The sequence below is a fragment of the Hemitrygon akajei genome, chromosome 11 (genome assembly GCF_048418815.1).
Source record: "Hemitrygon akajei chromosome 11, sHemAka1.3, whole genome shotgun sequence".
NCBI lineage: Eukaryota > Metazoa > Chordata > Chondrichthyes > Myliobatiformes > Dasyatidae > Hemitrygon > Hemitrygon akajei.
In genome coordinates, this window is record NC_133134.1 from 110139794 (window position 1) to 110150346 (window position 10553).

General features: G+C 44.6%; 1 protein-coding gene across 1 annotated transcript in view; it reads right to left on the bottom strand.

The window, feature by feature from the left end:
- LOC140735900 (bactericidal permeability-increasing protein-like) overlaps positions 1-370 on the bottom strand; it is a 50362-nt gene extending 49992 nt beyond the window's left edge. The window contains exon 1 of the mRNA XM_073061493.1: positions 210-370. Coding sequence (XP_072917594.1) covers positions 210-321 — 112 coding nt within the window. The 5' untranslated portion in view covers positions 322-370. The remainder of the gene's footprint in view (positions 1-209) is intronic.
- Between the last annotated feature and the right edge of the window lie 10183 nt (positions 371-10553).

Here is a 10553-nt window from a genome sequence, read left to right on the forward strand (position 1 = left end):
GGAGGAGGAAGGCACTCGGCACCTCAACTCTGCCCCACCATTCAAGAAATAATGGCAGATGTAACACAGTCCTCCTCTGTATCAGTACCCCACAGCTCTCAATACTCTAATTTCTCAAAAGCCTATCTATCTATGCTTTGGTACATAGCAACTGCTGCCATGCAGGATAAAAGACCCCCAAGAACAGGCTGCGAGCTGCCCACACTTACCATAGTTCAAGGCTTTCTGTGTAATTCTTGTTTTCAGTCCCGGATTTGTGCACAGGATGCACGAGGCAAAGAACAGGAGAGCGATCGTCACGACCCAAAGCCTTGGCAGCATCTCGACTGGATGTGCTACACCGAGAGAGACGGGGGTCAGTGACTGATCATGCCTGTTTTAACAAGGTGCAAAGCAGAAGTTGCTGAAATAGGCTGATTTCACATTTCACCATTTGCTACTTACTAAATTTCCTTAGCCTGAACTGAATCTCTGGTCTCCAACTTCCTCCATCGCTTCACCACCTCGCATCCACAACTGTCACGTGATCCTCTTCAACGTTCTGCTGCCCCAGACTCAATTACTCCCAGCATGCATTCCCATGGGACCTTTCATACCTCGCCTCTTCCCATTTCCGTGGCACCTCAGATTTAAGATTCTGATTCTGATCTGAAGTGATAAGGAAACAGCCGGAGATGATTTGAAGGACATTCATATCACCGGGGGGGAGCATTTTCAGCCTTACAGCACATTAAGGTGCAGAAATCCCCAGGGTCTGATTGAGTGCATTCTCAGACTTTGTGAGAAAAGGAATTCTGGATGCCCTTCTGGAAATAATTACTTCATCATTAGCCACTTGTGAAGTTCCAGAAAATGGGAGGGTGGCTAAATTTGTCCCATTGTTTAAGAAGGGCAAGGACAAGCTAAGAAACTACAGACTGATCACCCCTTAAGGAAACCATGCTGACTTGGCCCATTTTATTATGTGCCTCCAAGTACCCTGAGACCTCGTCCTTAATAATGGACACCAACCACTGAAGTCAGGCTAACTGGCCTATAGTTTCCTTTCTTTTGCCTCCTTCCCTTCTTAAAGAGTGGAGTGACATTTCCAATTTCCCAGTCCTCCAGAACCATTCCAGAATCCAGTGATTCTTGAAAGAACATTACTACTGCCTCAATAAACTCTTCACGTACCTCTTTCAGAACCCTGTGGTGTATTCCATCTGGCCCAGGTGACCTCTCTACCTCCAGATTTTTCAGCATCCCAACACCTTCTTCTTAGTAAGACCAACTACACCCTGACCCTGACACTCTCAAATTTCTGTCGTACTGCTAGTGTCTTCCACAGTGCTGACTGATGCAAAATGCTTCATCAGTTCGTCTGCCATTTCTTTGTCTCCCCCCCATTACTACCTCTCCATGTCATTTTTGAGTGATCCGACATCCACTCTTGCCTCTCTTTTACTCTTTATATATCTGAAAAATCTTTTGGTATCCTCCTTTATATTTGGATAGACAGCGTCTGATTAGTGATGGTCAGCCTGGCTTACTGCGCAAAAATTCAAACGTGTTAAATCTTTCAGAGGATTTTGAAGAGTTAATCAAAGAGATGAGGGTAGGTCAGTGGATGTTGTCTATTTGGACTTCAACAAGGCCGTTGACAAAGTCCGGTATGGTTGGTGGGTTTGGAAGGTTTCGGTAGATTGCAAGTTCAGTAGATTGAAGATTGATTTAGAAATAAAAATGAGAAGTTGGAGTTAAAGTTTGTTTCTCAGAATGGAGGCCAGAGACTTGTGGTGTGCAATAGGCTTCAGTGTCGGGCTCCTTGTTATTCATTATTTATGTAAATAATCTGGATGCAAATACACAAGGCCTGATCAATAAGTTTGCAGTTAACATGCAATTAGGAGATGTTGTTGATAGTGAAGTTAATTGTAGATTTCAGAAAGATCTCGATCAGTTAGGGAAGCAGGCTGAGGTGTGGCAGAAAGATGAGAGTGAGGTGATGCACTTTGGTAAAGCTGATGTGTGGTACTTGTGAATGGTAGGGCTAATGGTACAGAGAGAGCTAGGACTGCAAATGTACAATTCATTGACAGCGGCGTCACAGGTGGACATGGTGCTGAAAAGAACATTTAGCATGCTAGCCCTCAGCAGGCAAGGCAATGAGTACAGGAGTCAGGACATTATGCTGCAGTTGTTTAAGTCATTTGTGAGGCTGTGCTTAAAGTACTATGTACAGTTTTGTTCACCCTGCAATAGAAAGAATTAGTTGAACTGGAAAGAATGCAGAGAACACTTATGAGTATGTTGCCAGGACTAGAGGGTGTAAGTTACAGGGAGAGGTTGGCCAGGCTGGGTCTACATTCCCTGGAACGGTGGAGAATGAGAGGTGACTTTATAGAAAAGTGTAAAATTAAGAGAGGCACAGATAAAGTGGATGGTGACAGTCTTGCCCCCAGGGTAGGGGGTTTCTAAACTAAAGGAAATAGCTTTAGGGTGAGAAGGGAAAGATTTAAAAGGAGCCTGAAGGCCAACTTAGTGATGCAGATGGTGGTGATTGTATGGAATGAGCTGCCGGAGGAAGTGGTTGAGCAAGTACAATGCTAAGGAAACACTTTGACAGGTATATGGATGGGTGGGGCTTAGAATTGTATGGGCTGAATGCAGGGAATTGGGACAAACGGGATGGGCATGGTAGTTGGCATGGACTAGATGGGCTGACGGGCTCATATGCATGTTATATTGCTCGCTGACTCTGTGGCCCCTAACTTCCTAATAACATGAAGATTTGTGATTAGGCCCAACCTCCACTCCTCTTGCAGCATATTCAACCTTTTGTTCATAATCCATTTCCCCACAACTCGAGCTCTGCCGTAAGCCATCACTCTGCACATGGCCCCCCTGAATGTCTCTATCTCCAGTGCTTCCATTCAGACCCTTAATGTAACAGAATCAAAGTTTAAAGTGCACTTATTGTCAAAGTAGATATATATATTATATAAGCTTGAGATTTGTCTGCTTACAGGCAGCCACAAAACAAGAAATCCGAAAGAACCTGATTAAAATAAAAAGACCAATACCCAAAGCGTAGAAAGAGAGAAAAAAATCACAAATCGTGCAAACAATAAAAGCACGCAACAGCATTCAGAGTGAAATGGAGCCCATAGACCCGAAGCCTGGAGCAGGCCCAAAGCCTCAGCCTCGGTCCATCGCACAGCGGGGAAAATCTCCTCAGTGCCGGAGAGGGCAGAGCAAACGGCATGAAGCAGTGGCCAGTATCGGCCCAACCCTCGCCTCTGGTCCTGATACCCTGCATATCCAGTCCATCTGGTCTGGCGTTTAATGCGTCCGAAGGCCGGGTCATCTCCCACACCAGAGCGTAGAGTCACAGATACAGGCCCCTCAGCTTCCACCTATCTAGTCCATTTGGCCTGTATGGCTCTCAGCAGCATCCCTCCACGTGCTTCGTAAGTGATATTATAGTGCCTGTCTCAACCACTCCCTCTGCCATATATTCATCTCCCACTCTATAAAAAGTTGCCCCTCAGATCGCACTCACCCTGAACTGAGTTTTGGATTCCCCTACAGAAGGAGAAAGACTTTACTGTCCATCTGATCTGCCCCTCTCACAATCTGAAACCTTTCAAGAAGGTCACTCCTCACTCTCCCGTGTTCGAAGGGTTAAAGACCTAGCCTGTCTAAACCTCTCCCTCTACTCAGGTTCTCTAGACCTGGCAAATTTCTCATAAATCTTTTCAGTACTCTTTCCAGTTTAATCATATCTTTCCAGATCAGGGAGCCCAAAACTGTCCACAGTACTCCACACCAACGACTTATACAACATAATATCCTCTCTTCTATAGTCCTTCAATATTACTTTTAACAAGCCATTCTAATCCCTCCTTGGGCTAACATAAGATTAAAATATAACATAACCTAAGAAACAGGAGCAGGAGTCGGCCATCCGGCCCGTCGAGCCTGCTCTGCCATTCAATAAGATCATAGCTGATTTGGCCATGGACTCATCTCCACCTACCTGCCTTTTCCCCATAACCCTTAATTCCCCTTCTATGCAAAAACCTATCCAACCTTGTCTTAAATATATTTACTGAGGTAGCCTCCACTGCTTCATTGGGCAGAAAATTCCTCAGATTCATCACTCTCTAGGAAAAGCAGCCCCTCCTCATCTCTGTCCTAAATCTACTCCCCCAAATTTTGAGGCTATGTCCCCTAATTCTAGTCTCATCTATCAGTGGAAGCAACTTTTCTATCTTACCTAACCCTTTATAGGTTCACTGATTCTTTTCGAGATGGCTCTCCGATTTGAAATCCTGACCTGATAGCAAGTTTAGATGAATGAAGCACTCCTTTATTGCTGGCTCAGTCAAGCGCCCACCTTGCTATCTCACACTGAAGAACAAGGTTAAAATTAGTCCTCGGTATTGCAAAAGAGAAGTGCCAGTCAGATGATGCCCACCAAAGGCAGAAAACCCAGGAGCTAGAGAACAGGTAGTGGATGGAGAGGGTGCAGGGTGTACTGCAGCCACAGCGTGCTGGTTTTGCAGCACTGAAGCACCCGTCAACGGCCCCAGTGCTGGGTTCATCAGGGACTGAGTGGCTCTCAGCACTTGCTGGAAGGAACTTTTCAAAGCCATCCTGAACCTTAGCTCTGTGCCTGACGTGAATGCCCGTGTCTTCATTTCACTGTCACCTCTCTGATCCTGCCCCTCCACCGCTCCTGACGCACAGGACATTGATAAAGCTTTGTCCAAACTGAATCATGACAAGGCCTTCATGAGGAAAGGCCAGGCAGTTTCCTCACTGAAAGTATAAGACTTAGTAGTGAAAACATTCAGCCACAAATCCACAATCTAACTGGCACTTCAGGCAACAGTGGGAGGTACCAGAGATCCTCCAAAATTCTGTGATCATTAATACCTTTGGGAAACAGGACAACTAAGGATGGCACACTAGTTCAATTCTGCGCTCTGGTGCTGTCTATATGGCTGTGGCTGTATGGGCTTCCTCTTGCCTATTCACCATTGAAATATGAACACAGCTTCAATTATTCCTCTGGGTCAGTTCTCACGGCCTCAATACCCTGATCTTTCAGTAATTTATCTCTTTTTTTTCTAAATACTCCCAATGATCCAACCTCAATGACCTTCCAGGATAAAGAATTCCAGTGATTCACCACTCTTAGCAAGAAAGTTTGAAGTGTCCAATCCTATATTCCTTCATTCAAGACTCTGTCAACCTATGGGAACATCTCAACATCTACCCATCAAGAATTTATGTTTTAACAAGATCATTGTTCTCCCAAACCCCTACCCCCCCCCAAAAAAAGTACATCAACATTCTTTCACTGAAACAAAATCTCAGGTTTCAATCCAGTCCAAAGTTCCAAACATTGGCTGTGTGGAATTGTTGTCTGTGTGCTTGTGTGTTTCTGTAAAGCCCACCTTTTCAACTGTGTCATAAACCCAACTAGAAAGTTTATTGAAGTATTCCATTCTGCATACCTTTGAAAGATAATTACCCCGCAGTCAACATTTGTAGTTAACAATTACAAATTGATACCTCAGCCAATTATCCAAACAATCGTGAAAAACTGCATACAACGCAGGTTTGCAGACACCTGTTTAGTGAATGCTAGGACGCCAAGCTCCAAGCCTTTGTGAATGCTTTTCACTCAGGGTGGGCCTGATATCCATGTGACAAAGCTCTGAAACCGGCCTGCTCCAGGACATTCAGAACCAGGGTGGGTAGGTAAAAACATGCCTGAGACTGAAATATTGTGTCCGCTCCTATGTTGTTGGGAATGATTTGGGATTGTCAGTCAGAACATGTAACTACATTGGGAAATGCACTCATCTGGTCTCCAATTGACCTGACACATATCACACTCTCTCCCTGAAACAAGGAAACACGGCTGTTTTTACAGGCTCCATTTTGTGAACTGATAAGTTGCCCCAATTCACAACCAGCTTTAACGTTCAATGTTGAGTTCAACGTCTGTTCAACATTGTGCAAGACACAAAATCTGTATTGAAATAACAGCAGGAAGCCTGTAACTGGGATTGGAGTGGAAATGTGGAAGTTTCGGTTGTTACTCTACAGAAAATAGAAACCCAGCAATAATTTCAGTCCCTGCACATGGGCACGCAATTCCTTTTTGTGTTGCTTAACTTTATTGTTGCAAGTGACCTCCTCTCCTCCGGGAAAATTTTAACCCCTCAACCTCAGAACCAATACTTGCAAAAGAAACTGAATAGAGAATTGCAAGTTCTATTAGGAAATAACAAGCATCTGTGAAGTTTGGAAATTGTAGACCAGTAAGTCTTACTTCAGTGGTGGGCAAATTATTGGAGAAGTTTCTCAGAGACAAGATTTACAAGCATTTGAAGAAGCATAGCCTGACGAGGGATAGTCATCATGGCTTGATGATGGCAGGTAGAGTATATAGATTTTCCCCATTGTGGACTCATTCAGAAAGACAGGAGGCATGAGATCCAAGCAAACTTGGCTGTGTGGATTCAGAATTGGCTTGTGCTCATTGGTAGAGGGCAGTTATAGATGGAACACATTCTGCTTGGAGTTTGGTGACCAGTGGTGTTCCACAGCGATCTGTTCCGGGTCCCTGCTCTTTGCAACTTTTATGAATGATTTTGATGAGGAAATGGAAGGGTGATTTAGTAAGTCTGCCAATGATGGTGTTGTTGTGGATAGTGTAGAAGTTTGCCACAGAATGCAGAGCTCATCTGAGAAGTGTAGGTGGAGTTCAACCCAGAGAAGTATGAAGTGATTCATTTTGGAAAGTCAAATTTGAAGGCAGAATTAAAGTTAATGGCATGATTCTTAGCAGTGTGGAGGAACAGAGCGATCTTGTGGTTGTCGTCTATAGATCTCCTAAAGTTACTGCCCAAATTGATAGGATTGTTAAACAGGCCTATGGTGTGTTGGTCTTCATTAGTCAGGGGGTGGAATTCAAGAGCTGCAAGGTAATGTTGCCGCTCTATAAAATCCTGGTTAGATCATGCTTGAACTATAGTGTTCAGTTCTGGTCACCTCATTATAGGAAGGATGTAGAAGTTTTAGAGTGGTTGTAGAGAAGATTTGCCAGCATGCTGCCTGGATTAGAGAGCATGATTTGTGACAGTAGGGTGAGCAAGCAAGGGCTTTTCTCTTTGGAGTGAAGGAGGATGAGCTGTGCACCAGATGATAAGAGGAATAGACTGAGTGGATGGCCAGATGTTTCTTCCCAGGGCAGAACTAGCTAATACAAGGGGGCATAATTGTTTGGTGATTGGAGGAAAGTGAAGGGAGGGATATCAGATGTAGGTATTTTACACAGGGAGTGGTGATTTCATGGAGTGTCCTGCCAGGCGTGGTGGTAGAAGCCAATACATTCAGAGCACTTCAGAAAGTCTCAGATAGGCCATGAATGATAGAAAAATGGAGTGTTATGTACAGTAGATTGATTTTAGGGTAGGTTAAAATGTGGCACAACAAAGTGGGCTAAAGGGCCTGCACCACACCAGCCTCAAGAACAGCTATGGTGTTGCTATAGGCCTCTTGAATGGACTTCTTGTTGAACTCTTGATCTCTCTATCGATCTCATCATGGCCCCTGCATCTTCTATGTCGACTTGCATTGCACTTACTCTGTAATTGTACCACTATAGTCTGCATTCCCTTTGTACCACCTCAGTGTTCTTATGTTTGGAATGGTCTGTTTGGATGGCATATATAACAATGTCTTCCCCTCTATCTCAGTAGATGTCACAATAGTAAGCTAATTACCAGTTTGTCCTTGCTGACTAGGTCTCATTTGCCTTCATTTGGCCCATATCCCTCTAATTCTTTCCTATCGGTGTACTCGTCTAAATATCTTTTGAACATTGTATTGTACCTGCCTCTCCCACTTCCCCTGACAGCTCATTCCATACACTCACAGCCCTCTGCGGAGAAAGACTGGGACCATCATCTTATCCATGTTCCTAATGATTTGTATAAACCTCCATAAGGTTACCCCCTTGGGCCTCCATGGGAAATACTCCCAGCCTATCCAGTTCCTCTCTATAAAAGATGTCCTCCAATCCCAGCAACACCCTTTCTGGATGTTCTTACAGGACCTTCCGAGAGGGGAGGGTGAGCGCCCCGGGACTGGGAACCGTGACAACGGCATAGGCAGCTGTAGGGATGAGACCCTGCAAAGTGCTCTTTGGGAATTAGGCAGAAAGTTAAAAAAACAGAACTTCCAGGGTTGTCATCTCAAGATTACTATCTGCGAAATGCTAGTGAGGTGAGGAATAGGCTGATTATACGGCCAAGGAACTGGTACAGGAGGGAGGGCTTCAGATCTATGGATCTTTGAGCTCTCTTCCAGGACAGTGGGACCAGTACAGACTAGGTGGACTGCATCTGAAGTGGAAGGGAACCAGCATCCTCTCTGGGAGGTTTTCTCAGGTGGGTTTAAACTGCAGGAGGATGGGGATCACAGCAGCAGGGCAAAGGGTGGCAGGGTTGAGGGCAAGGAAGGTGGTGTGACTGAAACAAAAGACAGCGCAAGCCGGATGGAATTGGTGTGCTGAAATGTAAGGATGAAGTTACATGGAATTACAATGTGTGTGGAGCAGGACCAGCAGATCAACCTGCCTTTACTGTTTACAGTCTTTGTTTTGATACTAACATCTAACAAGTTACACAGTTAGTCCAGCAACATTTGCCAAAAATGTAAATTCTGTTCCAACATCCTTTAAAGAACAGGCCCATGGCTTTAGTGATGTGACTACAACATTAATGAGGTTTCCAATGCTCCTCAGTCAGTGCTGACTAACTGGATTCTGACGACTTGCACTAGTTTGTCAATCACACTTTATTTACACGTGTACAAGAACAGGTCAGCCGCTGTCACCAAACTGCTCTGAAGGTATAGCCCAAGATTGTGAATTTTTGTATAGATATTGATCCAGTGGAAACTTAGGGCACTTTTAATCCCATTATTTTTATATTTAAATACCAATCATAACAGGGGCAACATACAGCAATGTTTTGCAGGCAGCTCACAAAATCCACACATTAGGTACACCTGCTTGTTCATGCAAAAATCTAATCAGCCAATCACGTGGCAGCAACTCAATGCATTAAAGCATGCAGACATGGTCAAGAGGTTCAGTTATTGTTCAGACCAAACATTATAATGGGGAAGAAATGTAATCTAAGTGACCTTGACCATGGAATGACATGGTGGTTTGAGTATCTTAGAAACTGCTGGTCTCCTGGCATTTTCATGCACAACAGTCTCTAGAGTTTACAGAAAGTGGTGTGAAAAACATACCCAATAAGTGGCAGTTCCGTGGGCAAAAACACCTTGTTAATGAGAGAGGTGAGAGGGCAATGGCCAGACTGGTTCAACCTGACAGGAAGGCGGCAGTAACTCACATAACCACGCGTTACAACAGTGGTGTCAGAGAACATTGAACCATGAAGTTGTTGGGCTACAGCAGGACCATGAATATACATTCAGTGGTACAGGAGCTACCTAATAAAGTGGCCATGGAACTGTTATTACTGCAATATGCAGCCTGTAATTTCCCTTTAAGAAATGCACTCTAAATGCACGAGCAAACTCTTGAAGAGCCTGAAGGACTCGGTGAAAATCATCAAGGGCCCCATCATCCAGACCATGCTCTCTTCTCACTACCACCATCGTGCAGGAAGTACAGAAGCTTTAGGTCCCCCACCACCAGGTTCCGGAACAGTCCTTACCCTAAACCATCAGGCTGTAAATAGCTTTACTGACCACAACTCGAAACTGATTCTACAATCTTTACTTTGAACTTAGCTTTACAGAGGGGAATTAGGTTCTCAAGGCTGTTCACTAAGTTGCACACGGTCTCTATCCGCACATCATCTTAACCCTTTCCTTGCTGGAGCTACCACACCACCCCACTGTGTCCTATAATGAACAACACAGGCCTTGGCTATGGCTCAATAGTCCAGAGCCTTTGGAACTCCTCAGTGGCTGTTGGACCAGACTGGAGGTGGCCGTTCTTCAGGCCATCACTCAACAGAGTGATTTCAGGCAAGAGATGATAAAAAATATCACAAATAGCAGAAATATGCCTCTCTCCACCGTTACCCACTCTACAATGGAGATGCCCAAACCTCTTCCCTCAGTGGTGAGGGAAGCGTGTGAAACTGTTCCCAAGGTGATGATGGATTTCTGTATAATTTCTGCCAGTCTTTCTGATCTTGTCAGCCTGCAGTACGGTGAAATCAGTGATGTTCTTGAATATATCAGGGATGGATGTGGCATACCCCTAACCACTCTTCTCAGCCACCAAAGATCTAACCAATTCTGAAGGGCCACAGTACAGATAGCCACCATTTCAGCTGCAACGTCTTTAATGGCCTGGCTTCTGTCATGTAACACTAAGATTGTTTTATTAGCCAGTTCCTTCATTACCAGTGCTATATTGATACTCTCTCAAGCTAGCCCGGCTGACGCTATTATCCAGAAACACTGATGCACCATCAATAACTCTGAGACGTGGGTTAAGGTAGGCT